The sequence below is a fragment of the Molothrus ater genome, chromosome 5 (assembly GCF_012460135.2).
Source record: "Molothrus ater isolate BHLD 08-10-18 breed brown headed cowbird chromosome 5, BPBGC_Mater_1.1, whole genome shotgun sequence".
In the NCBI taxonomy this organism is placed as follows: Eukaryota; Metazoa; Chordata; class Aves; order Passeriformes; family Icteridae; genus Molothrus; species Molothrus ater.
In genome coordinates, this window is record NC_050482.2 from 29,974,544 (window position 1) to 30,000,974 (window position 26,431).

Sequence of the window (26,431 nt, forward strand, 5' to 3'; positions counted from 1 at the left end):
GTTACTATATTTTCAGCAGAACATTTCAGGAGTATATTTTTGTGATGACAGCAACAGCCCAGCCTCAGCAAATGCCCAAGCCTGAGATTTACATGGAGAACTTCTGTATCTCTCTGAAAGCCCAAGGACAGCAGTCAACACATGACATTAGAAGGGAAACTGTGAGACCAGCCCTGTTAACTTCTTAAGACACAAAGCCTTAAATAGCTGCATGACCATGTCTCAGTGGAAGTATTCATCTTTGATGATTCTCAAAAGGGAGCCAGCAAAAAGGAACAAAAATAAAAACTTCATAAAACTAGACAACACAGACTGAATCACTCAACTCAGTCAACTCTGAATCACATAAACGATTTTAAGTTTATAAACAAAATTACACATTTAAAAAACCCCTACAATTCAGGAAATGCCCTCAATGTAAATTCACATAATTGCACCAACATCCCTAGATCCATGCAAAGAGAGGATGAGTTTTTACTCTGACTTATTTTCAAAAAGACAAAGTATTAATATATGCACCTTTTCCCACTTCTTAGACATTTTTATTTTCTTGTACCGTAGAAATGGTTTTACCCTAGAACCAACAGCTGCCATGCAAGCTCTGCAAAATAAAGCACATGAAAAGGTACTTGTGTGATAACTAATTACATCATTCACTTACTGCCACCTTCAGCCTTCCTCACCCTCATTCAGCTCCTCACTGCAGAAATGTCAGAGCTAGTACTGACCTCTGTAAACTGAACTGCAAGGCAGCAGTTCAATGCTAGTGCAACTTGTTTTCACATCAGTGTTATAAAAGGCTGAGGCTAGTGCAAAGCTAGTGCCAGTCAGGTCTGGCATTACTACTTTTCCCACTAACTACAATAACTGCTGTGACAGAGACTTCACAAAAAGTTAAGAACTAAAAGAGCTGTTATAGCGAAGTCCCTGGTCAGAGGTGGGCAAGGTCAGAGGTGGAGATCCAGCACTGAAGAAGCAGCTATTGAATATAAGCCATCCAAATGCTTCCTTTTAACAACTACCTTCTCTTGTCTTTATTGTCATTCATCATAAAAGAACATTAAAACCATAAAAGAAACTACACAAGGTGCTTGTCTGGTTGCAGTACTACCCACACCTAGGTCAGCCCTCATTTCAGCACAGTGAAACTGAACAAACACTACTCTGGCACACACACAACTCTCCATACAACCCTAGCACAGAAGAGACCTGAATGTGTTTATTAAAAGCCTAAGGGCACATCTAATGCCATCCATGAGACATTTAACTACTCCTTTACAAGTATGAAAATCCTGTTATAAACTTGGCATAATGATCCTTGGGAGTGTTGTCCTTCTTCTTGTTTGTTTTGTGGTTTGTGTTTTGGTTGGTCTTTTTGTTTGTTTTTTTACAAACAGCTAAATTGCAGAAGATGAGGCCTCTTCTGCAGAAATTGACTGGAGCATCTTCCAGCACAAAATAATTGTCACCATGCTTCCTAATGAAAACTTGTACCCTTATGTAAAAGAAACACACATTTTGCTGTGCTTGAACATGTCTTTTTTGTTGTTGTTATTTTGTAGTGACACTGTCAAGAAAGAATTATGGGATTATACACAAGAAAATAAAAATAACTAGGAACCTAAAAGCAGAGCTCACCTGTTTCTTGTGCTAATGACTGTTTAGAAAGTGCGCATTTGAAAACTCCTTTTTATTCTGTCAGAGAATGATAGGGCAGTTATCTTTAATAGCTATTACTCAAGCATATATATAAAAAGTATCTTATTTCTCTAGCAGTCTTGATTCTATTGAAAGGATAATCCTTAAATCCTATGTGTCATTCACTTTAGTTTTTTAAGGTTGACAACATTTTGAGTAAAGTGCTTTGCCATTCATGGGAAGATGGAAACCCATAACTGGAGGATTTTTTTTCTTTTTTAAGGACTGCTTGCATTGTCAAAAACAATGAAGAGGTGGACTTACAGGGCCAGGCTTTGTCAGTCAGTGTAGGTATAGTGACATACATAGTGACAGTTTTACACCAGCTGAGAATCAGCTCTTTGTGGTTATGAACAACAATGGAGAACTAGCTTTCCATGCCCTTGGTGGTAAGAGACATGTAAAGAAAAACCCCTCCCGACCTTCCCCTGTGACTTTTGACAAGTTTGCACAATGTACCTATCCAAGCACTATAAATAGTTACAAGTTATCTGCTACACAAAAATTTTGTTCTAATTTATGTTCAATTTTTTATGCATGAATTCATATAGTTGCATTAGCCAGCAGACAGGTATCAGTACTTACCTGTGATCTAAATGGTGAATAGAGAGAATAACCCCTGAATTCAAATGGGCTTGTTTTAAGGTCACCAGGATTGTGAATTCACATTTATTTCTTAACTTCTGAAAAAAGATTTCAGCTGTTTCTGGAGATGCCTTCACATTTCTTGAAGTACCTAAAATAAACATGAGAGGAAAAAACACTCAGTATAAAATCTTACTTTACTTTACATTCTCATTCAAATAGCCTACAATATAACAGGCTGTTTCTGAGAAGCACAATTGAACAGGCAAAAGCAGGGATCAAAGTATTTAAAACATTAGTTTTGCATACAGTGGAAGCCATTTAAAGGAAAGAGAGCACATTTTCTAGGACACCTGTTCTGTTCTGGGGAGGGGTGGTATTTTGTTTTGATCCAGGGTCATAACCCTTACTTTCTTCAGGGGTGGCCAGATGGTACCTTTAATATCCCATCCAAAGTTTGAGCTCACTAGCAGTGAAGCACAGTGACAACACCAGGCATGAGCCTAAACCCTGACATGTGACCTGATCAACTTTTTAATGACTTCTAAAAGATGTTATGCCTAATAGCATAAATACATAAATAAATAAACTAATTTAAAAAACAACAAACAATTTACTCAGCTTTAAGTAATAGTTTAAAAATTCACCAAATTTCAAAATATTTTATCACTAATTAATTGCTCTATACTCCATTTGGGTAGTATTTTCCTGCTGCTTCTTGCACAGGATGTCATGAACATTTATTGTATACATGTGCCACTACTCTAACAAAAACTTTTAAAAACCCACACAAAGCCTAGACTGATGCAATATTTCTGCTGAATTTGCACATAACATGCATAGAAAATAAAAAAGGCCCAAGCTTAAAACCTCTAGAGAGATAATTTACAAATAAGATGTCAAATGCTAGAAAAATAATTCCCAATCTCCAGAATACATTATACCAGAAAAAAAATTAATATACATTTTTAATGCACAAAATCAATTCATTAGCATGTGTAATCAACTGTGTAAGAACTAAATCAGTCCACAAGCTTCTTGTCACAGCAATTTGACCACTCTGGTCTACTTGGGACACTAACTCAGGAACAGCTGTCAAGAGTGGACAGCAACAGAACTGGTGATTTTCTTTCAGCAGCACTGGAGCTGGGCTCTCAAGTACACCACTTCCAGCTTACACTATTCTTAAAACAGTTTTACTCTTTAAGCTGGACCTATGAAGATGCTGGTCTCCATTAACAGAAACAGTTTATTGTGGTTTATGGATCAGGAATATTTAAATATCTGTTCAGGAAACGCAACAACCTGTGCAACTGTGAAGTCCTAACCAAGCTCCTGAACAGTGTCACACCCAGTCGAATTTCATTTGTTTTACACAAAGGGGAACCGAAAAGAAAGAAAAAAGGAAGAAGTTAATTTCTACCAAATTCCTATGATAGTCTCATAAGCAACTGATGAAAAAATATATGCTTAACACCCCTACCCTTAAAGAAGGCCAGTCCATAGATTTATAACTATCCCCGATCCCACAGGCCCTTTTATTCTAACTGGAGCTATTGGGATGCAAACACTGCACTACAGCTGGCCTGGGCTCTAGCAAAGAAACAAACCCTCACCATCACATGGATGTCTCCAGAACCACCTCAGTCTCATTGCTGTGTGAGAGGCAGGGGAAACACAGAGCTGCCACAACACCCACAAGGCAGGAATAATTTATGAGGTATCTTCATGTCACCCTGAATCATTACCTGATCACTACAGCGGATGAGAATTTTCCATCCTTTATTCTATAAAACCTTATCTGGGTACCCTATAATCATCCATTGTGACCTCAGACAACCTTCTCGTATACAGACAACAGCAGCAAGACCTGATTGCATCATGCTGGCAGCCTAAATACTAAGGTTACCATCACACTAAATGCTTGGAGTCTTATATTGCCAAAACACATGGCCATTCAGTTTTGGTATTGCAAATAGGTCAGATTATACTTGCTGCTCAAAAAAGCTACACAGCCTTTTGAATTATTACTACTCTTATGAAGCACAACATTCTTTGCTCAGGGCAGGCACCAGGTGGATTTCTTAAAAGCAAGATGACTGAAAGGTCCTTGATCTGTCAGATCCATTCTTTTCACACTAACACAAGAGTGCAAATCCCTCCTTCCAATTGCCTTTGAACACTAGCAGTAGGTGCTTGATAGATCACCAGCTGTGCTCAATAAATATTGCTTCAGGCTTCTTCTTGATATTTGTCTCCTAGTAATCAGTTTAAGACCCAACAAAAATACTTCACTGGAACTGGGCTTCTTCCATAATAGCTTGGAAAAATCAAACTGGTATATCTCAGTCAATAATTTGCAGTTTCTCAATAGTTACATGAAAACCTCATACTGCAAACATTTCTAATACACAAAGAGGCATATTTTTTTTCAACTTAAGAGTGCAAAAATAAGGAGAGAATTATTAGTTTGAACAAGAAATTTGTCTCTAACCACAATATGTATATTTTGGGTTTATTTTCCTAGAATATTGCGTGTGTTTAGTTTGACCACAGCAATTCACAAATCCATAGTGTCATCACTCCATCTTTAACTTACAGAAACATGAAAGTGACAATTAAAGAAACAAAAAATCCAAACTCAAAGCATGTCTCACTCCTTGCTCAGGCTAGATCCTTTAAGAGTTAACATTGCAAAGCAGCCTGAAAGCCCAGTGAGGAAAACCACTGACCATAAGACCTGCAGGAACTCAGCTCTTCAGAAGACAAGCTTAGCGGCTGCCTGTGCTCCCAAAAGCCCCCGCTATTAGGATACATTTCCCCCTCAGAGACAATCTGCTATCAGAGCTCTGCAGCAAATACCAACATCACACCAGCGTCTCCTGGAGGTGTCAAGAGCAGGCAGTGTCATTTCAGTCATGCTCATGAGATAATCATTACTGCACTTTACCAAAGACAGCAAGTACCTTTCACCAGGACTTGCTCCACAAGTCCAAAGGACTTCCACCAGTCCAAACAGGTAGTGGACAAAGAAGCAGTTTTAGCCTCTGCAGTCATGCTCTCATCTTCCCTGTGGTGACAACTGCATTCATAAAAAACTTATGAGGAACTATTACAGGCAACTGATCCAGTCTTAACTGATCCAGCCATGCCTCCTCCTCACAACAAACAAAAAAACAAAACAAACCAAAAAAAAAAAAAAAAAGGTGCTGGAAGTAGCCACCAACAAGTTATGGGCAGTAAGCAGGAAAATTTCCATACACAGCACCAGCAAGATACTAAATCATACTAAACCACAAGCCATTGACAACCATCATTCATTTCCAGACCACAATAAAAGAAAACAGTTATTAAATGGAATGAGTACCTTTTCCGAGTAAAGAGTGTGCTCTCAAATTTTTGAAGAGCATCTGAAAGTACACATACAGTATGAACTGAATTATAAAACTAATTCTGGCAGAATAGTCTTTGAAGGAGGCATTCTAACTAATTGAGCTCACAGTTTGCTTTATGTGCACATAATCAGCTTCTAATAGCAGCATCTATAAATCAATTCTGCATCTGACTGTAGCTCTGCTGAACTATCGAAATTAAATTCTAGTGGCTTGTGAGAAGAAGGAGGGCTGAAGGCTAAAATGAGGCTGAAAAATATAATTGGCTCAATTTTGTTTCAATTTCCTACACTAGGAGGGATGAGTGTCAGCAAGCATATATTCACATCCTGTCACGTTCCCATATTCAAATTTTTGGTTAATATTTTTGCAACTAGGGATTTCACACAGCCTTCAAAGGGCAACTGTTTACTTTATATGGTTCTTTTATTTAGATAACAAATATAAACTAGGCTGCACCCAGTCAACCGGGCAGCATTCAAAGCCAATTCAATAGCAAAATCTTCACGAGGCTGACAGTACAGCAGGATTTTAAGGGGAGCACAGTGCATTCAAATTCAGGAGTTGCATTCCTCTAATGAAAAATGAAGATATAAAGAAGTAAAACAACCTTTATTAGACCAAAGCCTTGCTAGATGTGATATGCATTAAATTCTTCAGTAGAAAGGCTGGTTGTTTTGCTATTTAAACTGCTATAAGATCAGCTCATAAAACATTTTGAACTACTTTACCTATAAATTTTTCTGTTCCCTTCTCAAAGATTCCCAGTTGTTTTAGAGAGAACAGCAAAAAAAGCAGCTGTAGTTTTCCAACCTACACGAACCTGAGTTGGATTCTCCAAGGCTGTAGCAAGGAGCTCTCCAAGAGTCTGGGGGAAGGTGTTGCAGTTTCAACTGAAGTTTAAAAGACTACAAGATACAGGGTAAACACTAACCCTGTAAGACTCCCACTGGGGCCATTCCCAAAGGGTGTGCCTACACTACAGGGCCAGGAGCACTGCCCAGCTCCCAAACCTGGGTGAACTCTAGGACTACAATCAAAACGTACATCAGGATACAGCCAGGTACATCCAGACCTCTATGCACTCAAGTGCCCCCCATAAACTGAATCCAACCTGATCTCCCCAGAACAAACACTCACAAATGCCAGGAACAAGGACTCTAGTAATTACTTTCCCAAGGACTCTAGTAATTACTTTCCCAAGTGGCATGATCAGGAGGTATGGGGTACCCCACAGACTGTTTAGGGACATAGCCCACAAACTGCCCTTGTAGTTTTGACACCCCCATGGTGTGGCATTTCTGCCTTCTTATATCCACTAAAGAAATGCTTCAGCAAGGACACATGCAGATAGAAATGCAGTAGGTGAGAAGGAGAAAAGGAAGAGGGCAAAATGCTCTTCAGCCGAGACGAAACAATCGAAACAAAAACTGACTTGAAGCCAAATCATTAAATCAAATAAAAACAAGGGGGAAAATGTCACAGTTTGTTCTTGCAGCATTTGGGGAGGTTCCAACTGCCTTTGCTTTGTAGCTTCCTCTGTTCTGAATGTCAGCTACAGCTTTGGTGTGTCATCCAGCAAGGGCTTTCCTCCAGCTCAAACCATATGCGAAGTCCCACAAGTCACAGTGGGCTGACACTAAAGACCAGAAGACCTGTTTCTGAAAACATTTTTCCCCCAATTACATTGGATGTTCATACTTATGTCCTTCAAAACAGTAATCATATCACACCTGGACAAAACTCTGGCTAACCTATATGCTACGTACTTTGATGTTTAAAGTCATTTTGGCACAGCTGAGAACAAATCCACTGTGGGACAAGAGGAGGGAAAGGTACTGAGAGCCTGGACAACTGAGCTTGAATCAGGACAACTAGGATAGACTTTGCAAATCCATGACTGTCCGTGGAAGACGACAGCCATAATATAATACATATTCCCTGTGAACTGACAATATTACCACTGAAATCTGCCTAGAAGCATTCTGCAAGAGATGATACAAAACAAGTCTGGGGGTGATTATACTAGTGGCTGGGTTAAGCCTCTGAGCTGATATACCAACCAGCTGCTTCTAGAAAGCAAGGCAAGTCAGATGGGACCAAATCGTTCTGCAATGGATTCAGTACCATGGCTCTCTATCTTAGTCTTAACCTGCACAATGCTAAGACACTTAGACATCTTTCATCTTTCCTTGAGCTGTTATCCCTTCAGCAAAGAGGGAATTTATACCAGGATTACAAGTGGGAATAATTTCCTGTAATGTAAAACAGCCCAGCTGCACCACAAAAAGTCAGGCATGCTCTTCCAAAAATGTCAGGTCCATGAACAAGGATTTCATGACTTTTGGACTCAGCAGGCAAAAAGTAAATAAAAGATAAATAGTTATAGAACAGGTTCTAGTGACTGTATCTGCAATAACATATTTCTGACAGTTTTTCAAACCTTTTGCAAATGACAGGATAAAAAATCTAATTGCAGGCAAACCAGAACTTTGAACAAATAGGACTGCAGATTAGAAGTCTGTATTCTCAGCACAGGAGGCTGAAACAGCTGATTTGCTAACAAGCAATACAGATCCTGCCACACTGGATTGTTAATAAACAATTCCTATCAAACTGCCACAGAAATGAGAATGTGCTCTCCTGAACACTTCTGAAAGGAATTTTAGAAATGTATAGATCAACACACAGGAAGCAGCACACATAGAAAAGTACTATCAAGGAATTTTTCAAGGCATACATGATACAGAAAACTTCTGCTCCTTGTACCCCAGAAATACTATCTCTTTCCCAGCAACTGTCATCATGCAAGATACTATCACCAGGAGAGAAGGTGCTACTCATTGGGGACCTATGACAAGACAGCAAAATAATGAAGATAAAAGACTTCTGTTCTTGTTACTGAAATTCCACTCCTAGGAAATTAAAATGTGTGCTGCACAGGATGCTCTGCACCATGTATTTTTCATTGTAATGCTTTCTGGTGATTTATAGGTTACAGGTTATCGATTTTAAGTTGCAATAGCTTTTTTGATTACCAGTTTTTCCTGGCCTATACTTCAACACTATTCTTAAACCCCTTTTAAGTTTTGAAGATGTTTTGTACCTGCTCCCTCATAGGTAGAATCACATACTGCTACTTAGAACTATGTTGTTTAGGTTTTGCACAGCCAATACCACTATAAAACCTACTATGTTTGAACAAGGACACCGATGTAGCACAGAGTGGGATTTCTTTTGTTTCTTCATTTTGATGGAGATTCCAGCTATATTTAAAAGGTTACAGCTACTATAGCTTTATAAATATACATGTGTATATAAACATGAACTCCCTTTAGGCACAAAACAGCTTTCTAGAAGCTGCTTTGAGAACACCTTGAAACCTGTGGAGAAAATCAAGCCTGCCTTGTTTTCCTTGCAGCTGCCATCTGTGGCATATGCACCTAGTTATGCTTGGTTGCATACTGTCACGTGAGCACTTTGTGTCAAAGTGACCTAACAACAAACAAAAGGATCACACCAAGAAATGCTGTTAACACTGGGACGTTGAAGAGCAGAAGAAAAACAATGCATCATCTTCCAGCCTTACTAGTACTATAATAAGGGCATGACACACATGAGAACTGCTACAAGACTGATTTTATTTTCATTGTATAACATGGCCAGGATTTTAACAGCTATTCAATTCACAGCAAAAGGGGAGGACAGGAGGAGGAGAAGGAGATAGTGTTGTCAGCCTTTTCCAAATGAAAGGCATGCTACCAAAGGTAAACAAAGCCCAATGAATTAACAACAATAAAGTACAAATTTAATGGCAATAATAAATCATGCAAGCAGATTATGCTAGTTGTAGATCAAGCTGCATCACATGCCCTACCCTTCTCTCTGAAGCTATGATGCAGCTCAAATTTGCAAATATATCCTATTCCAGTGGTGAACTATCATACAATGGCAGAGTGTATGAGATCAGCACCCACCACAGCACCTCTGAATTAGGATCATGCTTGGTGTAGGCAATCCAATCCCCTCTCAGCAACACACCATGTCTCCCCCTCACTTGGTTCTCACAGTGCAAGTCAGTTGGACTTACTCATGCTCTCTGCTCAGTCATGTTCTCTCAAAACCTCCTTTTATTGTGGCAAGTATGCTGTTCCTGAGGACCTAACTCCTCACGCCAGCATTTCATAGATTCATTTAGGCTGGAAAGGGCCTCTTGAGATCACCCAGCCCAACTGTAATCATTTGTGGATGACCTAGAAGGTTTACCTTTTTTCTTCATGAAGAACCTGTTTCTCCCTCTTGTTAGTGATTTGGATCTCTCATCCTAATTTTTCTTCATCCCTGGCTTTCTAGGGTATAACTGTTTTTTGCCCACATTACGGTTAACTGCCTTCAGCTAACAAAAACTCTATCTTTTAAGAATTTAAGTGCTGATTTCTTTTCACACAACACAATGGTGAGCTTAAGAAAGCATTAATATGAGATCATTTTGTAGATGACCACCACAACCATGCAGTCTGCATGAAAGATTAACTTCTGACACAAGAGAATGGCCAACAGCCACTAACACAGATAAAAAGCACCAGAAAACTTAAACCTGTATCCTAACAGCAAAAATAGAGCAAGCAGGGCAGGGGGAGGGAGGCCACCAGTGAAAAAAATGTATCTGAACACATCCAACACCTCTGTTGTTAGCCACAGGTCTCCAGCAGCAGACTGAGCAAACAGCAGCAGATGGGGGGAGAAGGCTGAACTGTACTGAACTGTAAACAGAATTCAAGCACTAGCAGAAACAGGAAGTGGCAGAGAGACCACACCTGAGGGTAGAGGTAGGACACCAATGCCACCAACCATACTGGCATGCTTGGAAAAATCTCTACTCAAAGGATATCTATTTTGATGCCAGAAAAAGGAAAGAAAAAGATTTTGAATTGAGAACATCAAAGAGGAGAGATACCAAGGAATACCATACACACAACTCAGCTGTAAGCAGGGCAGACAGGTAGAAAATATATGGAAGGTTCGAGTCAACCTTTACCAGACATTTCAAGAAAGCTGGGAAAGACCAGAGTTCAGGTTTTTCAGAGTTCTTATTTAAACCAGGTATTAACAGAGTCCATTCTTCCGCGAATGTGCTCACTAGCCCTGAATCAGCTACAGGCTTAAACTCATGCTCAATGTATAAGCTCGGATGAGTTAAAATTAAAAAATGCATCCAGGCTCTAATTTGCTGTTGTAGGCTTACTTTAGCCCAGCATCATCAAAATATATGTAAGTGCACCACAGAACAAGTTTCGGGAGAATACAAAGGCGCTGGTTTGATAATTGTGTACTAAGTGTTTGATGCTACTTTGTGTCTTTGAAAAACTCCCCCTATCCTGATCAATTTCACCAACACTCCCACTCTCCAGAGTACAGAAAGACTTGAAGGGTCATCCACTCAGTTCTTAGCCTATTACCTGACAACTATGTACAATAACTACAGCATAGCTAATCTTCCTAGATATTTTATTTCAGGCTATCTTCTAAAAACATCAAAAGTATAGAGATTTCCACCACTTCTTTTCAGCAGCTATTCCACAATCTAAACTAGTTCACTGTGAAAGTCTTCTTTTATCTTAAATCCTCTCCATTTGTAGTACCATTACATTACTCTTACCTCTAGCTCTTTGAATACTAAATAATTCCTTCATTTTAAACCACTAAGAATCTTCTAATACTAGACACTTATCATACAACACTTTTGTCATTTCTTGGACAAGCTGTACATGCTCAAGTTCTTTCAAAAGCTTTCTTACTAAGCCAGACCTTTTGCTATTGTATAATCGGGTTTGCTGTTTTTCTCTTCAGTCCCTGCAATTCATTGATATTTTTCTGAAATGCAGAAACCCAGAGTGAATGCAATAACCCAGACGCAATTTTTTACAAAATTCAACCTCCCAGATCTCTTACTCCCATATGCTTTCCTTATGCTAATGATGTGTGCAAGGATTCCTAATAAGAGCAACACTGAACAGGGTACACAAGGTTTTCCTCAAGTCAACCCTCTTCCTTGAATGAGAGCTGAGCAAATCTAGGGACTATTTCAAGTTCAAGGCATATTAATGTTACAGAAAATCTTAAGACTGTCTTTGGAACAGCTGGGGCACAATATGCAAATGCATGCTTAGGGAGCTATTAAAACACAGATTATTGACCTCAAAACTAGAAAATATCCTTTGGAACCCTTCTGGATCATTTCACAGCTGTATCTAAAGACTGATGGATATCCAGACAGAGTCAAGGCTGGTGCATGTCATCTTTGCTTTTAGAATAAACACTATGGACGTAACTACCATCTAATTATACTTAAATAAGCATTTATGCTGGGGAAATTGTATAAACATTGCTCTAACAGAGTATAAACATTGCTCTAACTCTACAACTGGAGGTCTTTTTGTTATTATACTCCATGTTTTCAGAGAAGGAAATAGCCACTCAAATTCCACTAAAAGAGTTCTCAGTTATGGATCGCTAGCAATATTGATTGTAATGGCTCCCTCGGAAACATTACAGTCTATCATAGCAATTTTGGTGCTGCAGCAAATATGTTAATCTGCTAAAAGCCTTTTGAACATTGTGTCTTTGGAAGTCTCTTTCAGTCTGCTGGCTCTTTTAAACCATGCCCATTGCTTTAGCACCTTGCAAGAGCCCAGAACTGTGAGCAGCCACTCATGAGATGACTCAAGCTAAAAGTCAGTTAGTTCTAAGTTTGTGTGTCTCTCTGAAGTCATCAGCATCACACACACCTCCCAAAATCAAAATCAAAGCAAGCACCAAAAAACCAAAAGCAAATAAAACATTAACAAATCAGAATTTTTTGCTGTGGAATTCTTCCATGTTGAAAATGGCTACAGAAAATTTTTTCAATCTGAAATATCTAAGTGAGCATTCATAGTAGGTGTTTATTGTGGAAAAAATGTCCAGGCAAAAAAAATTTAAAAACCAAAGTACCCTTTCTTATATTTCTCCTCATATTATCCTGAGAGGAAATGATTTGGACAATGCCAAGATGGAAAAAAATTGCATGTCTTAAACATTGAGACAAAATATAGAGGAGTTTAGGCAAAAACAGATGGACAGTAAAAAAGAATCCAACAGTGAAAAATCCTTTTTCACCCCTTATTCAGCTGCGCATTAGTAGCACAGGTAGGAGAATACAGCTGCTCAGTGGATCTGCACCTTGGCACAAAACCAAATGGGACGAAATACAGGGAAGAGTCACTACAAATTACAGTTTTCTGTGACAGCTATATAAAATTTCTAGCCCTTACCAATGGTTTTAAATAACTTATGAACTCAGTGCTGTACATCCCTTAAGACTCAGTGGAAGCAGTGAAGTTAACCATACCTGGAGCCATTTTTCCAAGGTAGCACCTGTATACCCTGGAGGATACAGACTAGAAGAACATAAGCTGGGGAGGAGGGGAGAGTAGAAAACCTATTTCCCACATCTTATAAGCAAAAAGCAGAGGGAAAATACACACTGTGATTGATCTAGAAGGGATGTGTAGGAAATGCTGCTATCCTTTGTGGCATCTGACTGAAGAATGAGCCATGCTGCAGTGGGGGAAGAAACCATAAAAAAAAAAAAAAAATTAACCTAGCAAGTCTCAGGCACACTTTGTGACTACAGAACTATGCCACAGCAAAAGTAATTATATAAGGGTAGCAAGACCTCATTTCCCCCATCACTTCCTCTTGCTAATGCATTCCTCCCCCAGCAATATGGAAAGATGCACTTGACAGCTACCTAGAAGGGCCACTGTCCTCTCTCTCAGAGCACATGTGCTGGGTTCTCTGTGGCACACAGGACAGAAGCTGTCCTGCTGTCAACATCACATCTTTTAACTTCAGCAAACACCACTGCCCAGAGAGGCTGCCAGGTGAGCAGCCATCTGCACCTGCCTGCCCTTCACAGGGATATCAACATGGAGAGAGGCTCTTTAACCCCACTCCTCCAACCATCAGGTCCCTTCTCACAGCACCAACCAGGGCTCTGCCCCACATCCCGACATGGACACCATTGTAATGTATTCCCCTTCCATACGTGCCTTAGAGCTGTACATAATACTCATCTTCAGCTTTCCAACAAAATGCCAGCTGGAGCCCTGAGATAATACAAGCCCCAACAAGGATTTTGTACTTGCAATATTCTAGAAGAGGCCTCATTGTAAAGGCACGAAGAAGCAAATGCAATTCTGTTTCCCCTTAGTCAGTATAAATCGTTTGGGGCAATACTGAATATATAAACAATACATGGTTATTTGCATTAACTTGAAAAACCAGACACTCATTAAAAAAAATTTTAGAGATTCATCATCATCCCAGTAGAAAACAGACCCCCAGGGACTTCAATTTATTGCAGGTATCAGATACAACTTTGCTGTGAAAAGCACAGGCTCAAGTCCACAAGAACACAGTAAAACACAACATTGCTTTAAATTGAGTCACACCCTGCTGATAAATAAATGCAGGTATTAATTCACTCCAAAGGCTGAAGTATCAGAGACTGGAGATGTTAGCTGTCATACCAAGCCCAGGCAAAGCCACCAAAGTCATGCTGGAATTTAACAGACAGAAAGGTGACAAGAGCCTGTATCGAGACACATGGAAAGAGGCGGGAGTAGAAAAAAAAACAGGGAAAAAAAACCAAAACAAATCAAACAAAACCCCAACAAAACAACAAAAAAAGCCCACAAGCAACAAACAACAACAAAAAAACCAACCCTAAAGAATTTAAATGGAATATTTAATCTCTGAGATTATTACCTCGCCCTCCCCAGAAAAAGCCCACTGCAGAAAACCAAAAGAAAACTAAACAAAAAAAAAGGACAACAAAATAACACTTTGTGTAAAACAACTTTCCTTGGGATGAATAATGACAATGTTTAGAGCTGAACATAAAACAACTTTGTTGCTTAACACTTATACTTCTGTGATAGTAATGCCGAATACACACTCTCAAAAACAATATTTATTAGAAACTTTCAGCATAAAACAGATGCAATCACCAAATGCCACAGGTCAGGCCAAGTTTTATGCCATTCCTTAACATTATTTGTGTCAATTCTGCACTAATGACTACATTCAGAGATTACAAGCTTTTCTTCTCTCAGTTTCTGTATCTGCAATACTTCAGGTTCCTGTTCACTTTCCATTTCTCAGCCCTACCCTCTACTGTACCATTACAAGCATCAGTCAGAAGCTCAAGATATTTAAGTCTTTCTTCCATAACTTTTTCCTCTTTATTTTACAGAGAAACCAGCACAACCAGTTAGCAAGCAACACAGTCTCCAGTTCTGGGCATATTGATGAATATTCAGTAGGGGTAAGTGCATCATAGTTCTCCATGCATTAAAACTCATGGCTTAGGATGGAAAATTGATGCAGGACCCTCACATGCTATCTCCTTTTATGGGCGGGGTTCTCAAGCAGCAGACAGTTCGCAAACACCTCCTCTTGCTACAACTGCTCCTCCTGCCCAGAAGAGGTTGAGTTCTTCTGGAGCAAGGGTATGTCTCAGAGGAGCAGCTTGACCAGCAAAGGCAGCCCAGCTTTTCAGGGCTCTCCTGCTCTCCCTCGGCACCCAGCCTGGCTCCCCAGCAGCATTAATCACAGTCCTGGCAGTGCCCTACCACAATGGTTACTGTTTGCACAGGTGCAGAGGCGACTTTCTAAAGTTCCAGAAGTGAAAGGCAGCAAAGGGAAAGCTTATGCTGTTATTCCAGATACACCAAAACCTTTCTGGCTACCACATTGTCACAGAGCAATTGCTTACACGAGGCATTTCTAACATCAAAAAACATGCCAGTGCCTACTGAAATTAAACTTTGATTAAAATTTCTGTTATCTACAGATGATCTCTGTGATGGAGGTCCCACATTTTGAGGATTCAGTGCTTCTGAGTGAAAACAGTTTGCATGCAAGACAAAAAAAAGCTGCAGTAAGTATTCACTCTGCAGTCAGCTAAGACAGTTGGCAACATTAACATCCTCATTCCCAGCTGTCTGTTACCACTCCTTTGGGAGATGGATACAGCTGGAGGAAGGGGATTTTACAGGACTGTAATCCATGTCACTGCAGTCAGCCAGGTTTGCTCCTGAAGCTGGCTGATTTTGCCATCAGCAGACATGGGAACACTCGGATAATCTCTTGCTTTGGAGGAGTTGTGGGGACAGTAACCTCTAGCTTCTGGGCAGTGATGAGCAGCTGGGAACAGAAATATTTTCAGCAGGCTCAGCTGGAACCTGGAGAAAGCGTCTGCCCACAGTTTCAATGACAGGTGGCAAGGAAAAAGCAGTGTGCGTTGTAAAGTGCACAGGCAATGTAAATCCTATTTCTGTGACAAAGTTTACTCATCTCTGCTTTTAAGGCTTTTTTTAGCTTCCTTATTTAGTAAGTGTCCAGAGATGACATCATGAGACAAAACAGAGTGAACTTTCCAAAGGGTTATAAGATAGAGTAATATTTTCTTGCTAGTATTTTAAAATAACACACTAACGATCCACTCATACAACAACAGATAACACATCACTTATACCAAGAAGCCTGGTTTAGGGGTGCTTTTCTTTTCTGCCAGCATTTTGTGCCAGCCAGCACCAATTCAAACAACAGTACTGCCGAGTCCTTTCATTCATCCCACTGACAGATTAAATTATTTTCTGGTGTTTCATAGCACATCTTGATCCCCATCAGAATATAGCATATTTTGCCTCTAAAATTGCCCCTCCTCTGAATAAATTCCAAATTCTGCATTCAGATACATAATCTCTCACATTTTCATGACTGACACATCCTTTTTATCTTTTACTTAAATGCATGTCTCTGTGTTTGTAGCCATCTGACTGCACTCTTCTGTCCACCTTTTAGCCTTCCCTTTGAAGAGAATATACACCCTTTGATGGGCATATACTGTCCTCACACATCACCTGGCTTTCATTTGTGTTGCCTCTCATCCCTTGATTTACAGTGTACCTTCCACCCCTCTCCACTGGTGCTGGAGGCAGTTGGAAGGTGTCTCCATTACTACACACACACACACACTCTCTTTGGACAAAGACAGTCTGATGAACAGTATCTGCTCTCGACAAGAGAGACCCAGAATGACTACTGAAATACTCTATCTATAAAATATATATAATACAGAATTTAAAGGGAGGGTGACAAAATGTTATTGTCTAGTGAAATGCCAGAGAGCAAGTTACTCTTGCAGCCTCTCTTTAGAGTGTCACATCTCAGAACACCATTTCCTACTGCCAGTTGAAATATCTGGCTTTACTGGGACCTTGCATGAGCTTCATGTTGTATCTCCTAGCACAGACTTCAGTCAGTCATGCAAAACCTTCCTCATCCTTCAGCCTCTGTTGTTGTGGTTTTGTCTGCTTCTTCAAACTCCCCTGCAGTTACATATGCAATAAGTCCTCTTGAAGCAATATGATTTCCATATTTACATAGGAAAGTAGCTACATTGGACTTTCATCTTCACCTATCTCCTCAAATCGCATTAATGCGGTATCCTTACAAAAAAGAACTATAAGAATGACAATGTGTATTTCTCCAAAAGCCCTTTTTAACAACATTAATTACACTTCAGTCCACCCATCTGGTTTGGGCTTTACCCAAGTGTCATCCCTGTTTTGCAAAGGGAGGAACAAAGGTGTTGAAAATTTCACTGACTTACATAAACAGTTGCCAACAGAGAGACATTAGTGACACAGACATCCTGACTTCTGCTGCTCTGACCAGCAGAGGAATAATTTTCCTCTCAACATATTTTGACATAATAATATCTGCTGTTGGCTAGAAAGTGCTGGCAGATGTTCACATACAGCAACACTAACATTTTTGAAGACTTCCTCCTGTTTTCTATTCATAATTGTATCTTCCCACAAGCTACACTGGAACATTTTACAATTACTTTGCAAATCAAATTTCCAGAAAAAGAAGTCCCTGCAGCTAACTAGACATAGATTACAGTAGCATTCTGTTGCTACCATTCATGACAACCAAGGAGCACCAGACACCTAAAAAGCTTTAGAATCCAGCACCTAAATCTGATGAAGTCAAGTACACACACAAACACAAAAAAAGTCCAAGTAACAGCAGATTTCAAATGGCTAACATTATTTCTAAATCACGGCATGACACAAGACTGTATGAGTATAATCTAAATTGTCTTGACTGGACAGCACCAGACTAAAATTACCTTTAAAAAGTAAGTGCTTACTGTCTTATATGACCAAGAAATACAAGTACCTTTGAAAAGTCACTTACACAAGGGAGAATTTGCCAGAACAGCCAATCAGATGCTAAACTCCTATATTGAAAATTGATGCTACATCTAATTAAGCAGTCAAAACTGACTTTTTGCCTAGAAACTAAAGAGACTATTCTGCTTTAACTATATATATAATTTTCCCATCATACATCTTTAATTGTCTATTACCTGTTGGCAGTTCAACATGCCACATTCATAATTTCCTTCTAAAATAGAGAACAGCATTTAGGACTTCTGAATGCTTTAAGCTTATGTAAAGTAAGGCTTTAGAGAATGTGGTCTATCAAAAAGGCAGCATACTAAAGTGTTGTAAATACCTATATGATACAAGAAAAGATTCGCTGTCTGAAGAAACCAAGAGGCAAAGAAAGGATGGATCACAAGTTGGAGCTTCCAGAGTAAGTTCACAGATCATTTAAAGTAATTTGCATCGTTCCCACAAAATCTTTTCTGTCTAGGACTAAGGCTTCAGCTGGAATAAGGAAAAACCCACACAGACAAACTAAATTTCAAGGCAACACACACACGTTATTTGAAATTCACACACTGCAAATACATACGTTAAGAGGCACACATTGCAGCAATGTTCCCAAAGTGCGAGTTCTAAGAGCAGAACAAAAATGACTAAGTGGACCCAGTGGTCTGATCAAGGAAGGAAATTTCTCTATTTCTAAATGCAAGCTCAAAAATTAAAATCTCTCTGCTCAGTAAGGACCCAATTTACTATAAGAAAATCAGTAGTCATCTTATGCAGTAGCAGGGAAAATTATCTCCAGTCCTGCAGGGCATTGAAGACTTCCTAAGGGACACTGAGTGACTTCAACCACCATTTAGACACAAGTATTTTCATCCTTGTTATTCCTCCAATTGTTCTCAACAAAATAAAAAGGCTGCTGGGAAAATTTAAAACTCCTGTCTTCTTTTGTTACAAATAAACTGCTAACCCATTGGGGAACTATGTACACTTGTAATTGCAAAGAACGAAGGAAAAATTTGAAAAAAAGTAATTCTTTAGTAACCCAGTAATTTTTTGTCCTGACACTGGGAGAATATACCAGCAGGTCTTATTCTTCCAAACCTCAAATCCTGCAACCACTGAAGACAAAGTGAGTTTTAACTTCCCCCCACTCCTTCACCCCAATCCACTGTAGCACAATGGGGCTTCAACTCAGAACTTAAAAATTACACCTATTTTAGGACACAACACCAATCCCACTGGCACACAAATGCATTTACATGCTAAGCAGCAGACCCCTTCACAGAGGTCTCTGCTCTGCAGCCAAAAGCTCATCACAGATGTTTAAAGCCAGCTTGTGCCAGTGCTTCTTAAGGCATATGCCCATGTGTCTCCACATTCATGTCCATAGTGACACATGCTGGCAGCTCCAGGGAAGAGCACCACTAGAGAGGTCACCTTAAAAAAAAAGAAAATCCTTTGGCAACTATTAGCTTCCTGATAAATTATCTCATTAATGCAAACATGAAAAAGAAATTCCCTTTCTAGATCTTATCTCCCTTGGATGTTAACTCTCCTGTATTTGAAACACAGCCTCTTGTCTGTTGCACTAGAAATCTCTTCAGATCCAAGCTAAAATCCTGGCATGACACAAGACACCAACAATGAAGTTCCCCTACCTTGAAAGTGCAAGCTGAGGTGGAGATGTACTTGTTTTTCATCAGATGTTGAGCCACACTCCTTCTTCTTGCTTAGTCATAGATTATAAGGAGCATTTAATCATCTTTCAGAGAAGAGACTTGATTCTAAGGGCCAGTTTTAGGCTTTATTTTTGTTTAAATAAGATAGACTTGGGGTTTTTTTCCTAAAAATATTTTTGATTCCAGCTTCATTTAACGTATCAGTATGTTATTAAAGTGTAATTCAAAAACACACTGACAATGAGCAAGTGTATGGAAAGTAACCAATGCCAATATATTCAACAAGATATTCAGAGTTATTTTACAGTCTTTTATGAATTACAATATAAAAAAGCTTAATAGTTTTTAATAATCTCAAATAAAACTCCTAAATGTATTTTTGGAAGAGAGAAGACTACTATTTTATTTCTATTCCCACTATTAACAAAGAAACAATCGCAAGCACTAAAAGAGACCAAAACTCATTCATGGTTTCTCAGGAGGGGTATGTCACAGAAGCGCCAAAGGGCCACTTTCCTTTGGCAAAAAAAAGGTTGCTCTTATTTCAAGCCATCTGCCTCCCTCCTCCAGGGCACTTCATTTCAACATTTTGCTCGACTCACATAAAACTTTCAGTGAGGTTTTCCTTAGCTGGAACTGGGATATGTTTAGCGTTTCCCAAGTAAAGCGGTAGAGTGGGTGGTGCTATTATTCATCACCGCACCCCACGACTCACAAACATGCCATCTGCCATCCCCGTTCCTGCTGTACTTTAATTAAGCGTCTACCAGTCAAAGAAAAAAAAAATGGGGTGAGAGAAAAAAAATTTATGAAATAATGGGAGGGGAGCGGTAAAGAAGAGTGCAAGAAAAGCTAGCAGGAAGGGAAGGTATGGAATCCCGAGGTCTCAAAGCGAGCAAGCCTCTGGCGGTGGGGGGACCTGGGGGGACGTGCCCGTGCGCGGCGCCGGGGCCCGACGGCCACGGCCGGGGCTGCGGGGCCGGGGCGGCCGTACCTGTGAAGAGGAAGGCTTTGCTCCCGTTGTGCAGCCCCGGCACCTGGCGCACGCCCTCCGTGGAGCCTCCCAGCTGTAGCTCGGACAGCACGTCGATCTGCAGCGAGGGGTCCACGCCAAAGCCTGAAACTGACCAGAAAGTGCCGTCACCCACCCGCCGACACCGCAACTTCCCGAGCACCCCCCCAGCCCCTCCGCCGCTCTCCGCACCTGCGGCTGCCCAGGGGCCAGAGCATCGCCGCTGCGAAGCTCCGCCGGCCCCGCTCCCGGGCGCTCTCCCGGCGGGTCCAGCATCCGCCTACCTGGCCCCAGGCAGAGGAGAAGGCAGAGCGTGCTCAAGCGGATGCCCGACTCCATGGTACAGCGATGCGCTCAGTCCATAGTCCCCCCCTCCGGCTGCTGCGAGCGAAAAGCCTCCGGGGCACGGGCTGGGTCCCTCCCCGCCTCACCGAGCGGCGCGGACCCCGCGCCGCCCCGCAGCGCGCATCACGGCGGGCGCCGCGCCGCCCCGCGCCGGCCGGAGCACACAAAGGCGAGGGTGGGAGACGTGCGGGCAGCGCAGCCCTCCGCCCGCGGGCAGACAATGGGGGAGCCCGGCGGAGCCTCCCGCCGCCGCCGCCGTGCGAGCGAGCGAGGCCGCGGCAGCCGCAGGCGGCGCGCCCGTGCCCCGCAGCTCCCGGCCCGCCGCCGCCAGGCGAGCCCCTCCGCTGGAGAGCAGCCGCAGCCTCCGCCCGGACCCCAGGGCAGCACCGGTCTCCTCCCCGCCGTCCAGCGGGGACAGCGGCGGCGACGGGAGGGGCCGCCGGTTTATGCCACGGCCACAGGAGCCGCCCACCGCCTCCGCCGGGCCGGGCAGGGCTGGGCAGGGCTGGGCAGGGGCGGGGGAGGCGCCGCCGCGCCGCCCCGTCCGCCGAGGGAGCGGGAGCCGCTGTGGGGGGCTCGGCTGGGAACTTTGAGGGGAGCAGCGGGGAGGGCCCGTGTGCCCCCGGAGGCCGCGGCTGGCAGCGCCCGATCGGCGCTGGCCGTGACCCTCGGGGCGCTCTCCCTGCCTGTCGGCAGTTCTCGTCTGCCTGTGCTGAAGTCACCGCTTGGTTCCCGTCCCGAGGTGGTGCCGTCCAGGGTCTGGCGAAGCCTCCGGTCTTTGAGCACGAATAAAAATAATTTGGGAAAGGTGGGGGGGAAGGGAAGAAATCAGGACGTTTGCAGTAGCTGACTGAGATGGGAATGTGCAGAGCTGGCGCCGGGCTGACAGAGGCAGGTTCGTTTGCCCTGTCGTAAAGGACGATTCCACACAGCGGTTCTGTCCTCTTTAACAAACCCTCCTCCAGCCCCAGCAAGTGACATTTCTGTGCCATACTTTGTGTGCTTATAAAGGGGGCTAAGAATAGCCTTATTCTTCCCTTCCCTTTCACAGACTCCCAATGTGCAGGGCAGAAATCTCTTGTTGCCAGTTTGTCAAATTCTGCAGGATGAAGGACTGGGTTTTTGGTTTTTTTCTCCCTAATTTCATATGCATGTCAGTAAGACCCTGACGTCACCTGGTGATTCCAGTATTGTATATTGACCTCCCCCAAGTTCATCTTCTATGGTCCTTGCAAATTATAAAATCTTTACAAGTAATCTTTCACATCTTTCTCAACAATAACTGTGAAGGCTGAAAGAGAAAGCGGCTCTTTTCCTCGGGGTTTTTTTTCTCCCCCCCAAGATAACCATGAGAGTCCATGGTAAATCTCCTTTGTGGACTAAATTAACCAACTGAGATACTAAGCACCATACTAAGCAAACACCCTCTTCCTTATAAGAAAGGAAAAAAAGAGAGAGAGAGAGTGTCTATATATGAAAGTGGGAAATGCAATTCATCCCTCAACCCAAATCCAGAGCATAGGCATTAGAGTTCAGTTCCAGTGTGCCCAACATGCACGTCACCCTCAGAAGAGCTAGAGGCTTCATCTCCATTGGTGAAGCCATTACAGCCATTACATTGCAACTGGTCTGAAAACAAACAAAAAATAAAGGAGCCCTGCTGCTGGTACCACCCATGTAACTGGTCACACAGCATCCCTGATGTTGTATGTTGCATAGTCATCAGTGAGATCCCACCCCATGCCAATCAGCCTAGCATCTCTTCTGCAACAAAGCTTTGTCTCCAGCCTGTTGCCAACATGGAACTGTGCTTCCAAACTCATGAAGTCCACTGGCTGCCAAAGCAGTCATAATAAAGTTTTCCTTGGGAGAGTTAACAGGAGACAGCCACATATCACTGATTGTTTTCATGCTATTTCAATCGCATTGGTTACAGATAAGTCAGCCAGAGGCAATTAATTTGTGAAGAAGTAGGTTCAATGTCTAGAACAATAATGGTGCATAATGAGCCCCGCTGCCAGTTGGATCAGGCATACAAGTGAACAAAGCAAAAGAGGCAAACATCTGCCCGAAGTCCTTTGCAGCTGCCAGCAGACAGTGACATTCTCCATTTGCTGGGGCTGCCAAAGCAACAGGAGCATGTAAATCAGGGGAAACCCATCCCTTTAATAATCTGCTTCTTTCTCAAAAGATCTCCAAGGAGTGGCCACTCATATTCACATATATGAAAAATCACTCGAAACACCATCCAAGCTGCTTTACCTATTCCCCCAGATCTATGTGGAGCCCAGGGCAGACCTTATACACATTACATGGAGCCGTGTTTCTGCTATGTTAAATGTCAATAGTGACAATATTCAGCTAACCAAGAAGTGAGAAGAAATAGATCTCTACTAACACAAGGAATTATTGATGATTAAATGTTTCAAATGCATGCCTAGCCATGGGATCACTTTCTGATCACTCTAAAACCACAGTTTCACAGTTTTTTGGAGGCATGTCCCTTCTTAAATTTGAATAGTATGGAAATACCTGAAAGAAAATGGGTTTTATACTTTTAGATAGCTGGAATGCTGTTCCTTTTGATGGAAACTATGTGTTTTAGCCAAGAGAACTACAAACACTTCATACTGAGGCTCACCATAATCTAGTCCACACATGGAAAGGTGGACAAACCTAAGAAAATGGTGCAGCATATGTGTCTAATAACCATGCATCAGTGAAAGTGTTTTCTATGTTACGCAAAGTTTCTGTCTAAAGAAGCGCATTTCAGATCCTAACCTTTACATGTCTCAGCAATTTTCAAGGCTCTCCAAAGACTACATGTCTTAGAGGTAGTTTGGGTTTTATTTGGTTTTGGGAGATTTTTGGTTGATTGATAAGGCTTTTTTTAAGTTGGTTTGGGATTTTTGGTTGGTTTGGTTGGTTTGGTTTTTGATGAGCTAAGACGGTTTTTACCCATGCTCAAGGTGAGATTACTCAAGGAAACATCCGTAGAAGACAAGAGTAATCTTCAGCACTTTTTATTCTTGTCCTGGGGCTTTCTTTGAAATGCCACCTGGTCACAGGTATTACTACATGTACATTAAAACACCTTCTCTTAAACTTCTCTTTACAAAACCTCTTGGATGAAATGGCATCCTGTAATCCCACAGCGATGGACATGTCAACAATAACACAAGCACATTTTTTCCAAGTGCAAGCAAAAAGGCTTCTTGAGGAGACAACCCTGGAATCAGTCACCATAATCTTATATTTACAGCAATTTTCATATTAAATGAAGAAATAAGGCATGTGTTGCAATCCTCAGATTCATGAATGGTTTCATTTTAAAAGGGAATTTCATATTTATTATGCACATATTAATTGCAATCATATTAATTAGACTCATATCAATTATAGGTAATCAACTGGACCAACTAGAGCTCTTAAAGCATGCAGAAGCCAATCCAACACCAGAAAAGCATTACCTCTCTTACTGCAGCTTATGTGGGTCTATTTATTTTTAAAGAAAAACATGAATATTTTATTCACAGTAGTTTTATCCATGTATTTCTATGCTGGAATTGGGATAGTCCATGTGAATTTAAGAAATACATAAGGAATTGTCACTGACCTACTTATAAAACACTGATGCAACTTTTTTCTGAGAGTATGTTGCAAAACACAGAGTTGTTTACTCAACACTATAATAGTGCTTTAATGCAGCATTTATACAAAAAATATTTGTAAAACATGATGTTCCATAATTAATACCTTTTGAAGTGGAACAAGAATAGTCTGTTGTCACAGAGAAGCAGCTTTTTAATTGAGTAAATTTGATACTGCTGGGCTTGAGGACTTTTTATTAGTTACAGTCAGGGAAAATGCAAGAGGCAAATTATGTTGCAGCACTTTCTGTCAATACCCTTCAATGTGGACTTCTGTCTTCATTATATCATTATGATCCTCGTTTTCTGTCTATGAAAACTGTCGTATGTAAAAATGGTACAATTGTTGGGTGATGTGTAAAATGCCATGAGGGACTAAAGTGAGACCACCATACCTGTTTTCACTTGTTTTCTAAATGATGGCTTCAACAGTGAAGAACAAACTTAGATGCTGTTTTTGAAGAAACCCCAGTTGTTTTATCAGATAGTTTTTTCTTGCTAGCTTCCTAATCAGATCTGTGAACTTCTTTTGTGGTACTCTCTCCCTTCAGCACATATCCCCTTATATTTTATCTGTAAAGCACAGAAGACTGTGCAGTCTTCTTTTCCCAATTCCCCAGATACTTTCCGTCCTTTAGCAAAGTCCTCTCGCACAGGTGCTCTCTCTTTCCCTCCTTCTCAAACACAAACTTGCGTGCACAGCAACTCTTTTGCTCATCTTCTTGCAATTTTTTAGTCTTGCAGCCCCCCTGAGGCAAGAGCTAGTACCAGTATTAGCATCCTGCACACTGCAGGCTACACTCTGCCTTTCTGACCAGGAGAACTTGACATTTAAATCCAGCACTTGGCAAAGCCCCAGCAGAGACTGACAAACTGAGTAAGCTACACACCCAATGATGACAGCACCAGCCCTGCTAAAAAGCTTTGGCATCAAAGGCATCCCTCTCAAGCATGCATCAGCTGAGGAGGCATCACCCAATTTTAGCTGCAGTTATGAATGTTTCATACTGATTTGATATCGCCCCACTTGTAATTGCAAAATTTACTTGCTATCAAAAATAGAGCTGTGAAACAAAGACTATAGCTATTTGAGGAACACACCTTAAGTCTCAGAATGCTTCATGCCTTCCTGGGGTTTTATACCATCTTCATTGATTATGCTTCACACCCTGAGCCTAAGGTTGCAGCTTTGGTGAGTGGACCAGTGCAATCAGCAGTGGAGAAGCAGCACTAGGCAGGGTGGAAACGATATGGTTGTTGTACAGCCGCATTCTTCTGAGTGCAGAAAGAGAAATGGAGGCAATTACATTAATGAGAGGTAGACATAAAGGTATTTTTCAGAGTTTTCTCAAAGATTCTTGTTTGATTCACGGGCAAGCAAGAAAGTCTGCAAGTGTTGGTTGTGCTTTCTTTTTCCTAAATTTGAACTTAGACACTTCCGAGTTGCAAGGTCCCCACATTAACCTTCCTTGACAAAGTCTTGTTTTTTATACTAGCTTTATTTTCTTCCTCCAAGAGAGTGCACATCCCTTTGATGTAAGGTAGAAGTGATAGACTGTCCTGCTGGCAGCCTTCACACATTATGATGCCTAAAAATGTCTTTTCATCGAAAATGTCAGCTAGGATTGCTGGCATTGTATTTGGCACATGGAACCATATGAAAGAGAAGAGGACAGTTCATGATCAAGATTTAATTATCTCAGTTCTGTCTGTCCAGATCACAATAACAACTAGGCAAGATTAGAGTTAAATTACCTTGACCTAACTGTGCTCC

General features: G+C 41.4%; 1 protein-coding gene across 1 annotated transcript in view; it reads right to left on the bottom strand.

Moving 5' to 3' along the window:
* NELL2 (neural EGFL like 2) overlaps positions 1 to 21,115 on the bottom strand; it is a 134,566-nt gene extending 113,451 nt beyond the window's left edge. The window contains exons 1-3 of the mRNA XM_036400325.2: positions 20,947 to 21,115; positions 20,645 to 20,773; positions 2,284 to 2,434 (exon numbers count right to left, since the gene is read on the bottom strand). Coding sequence (XP_036256218.1) covers positions 2,284 to 2,434; positions 20,645 to 20,773; positions 20,947 to 21,001 — 335 coding nt within the window. The 5' untranslated portion in view covers positions 21,002 to 21,115. The remainder of the gene's footprint in view (positions 1 to 2,283; positions 2,435 to 20,644; positions 20,774 to 20,946) is intronic.
* Positions 21,116 to 26,431: the final 5,316 nt, after the last annotated feature.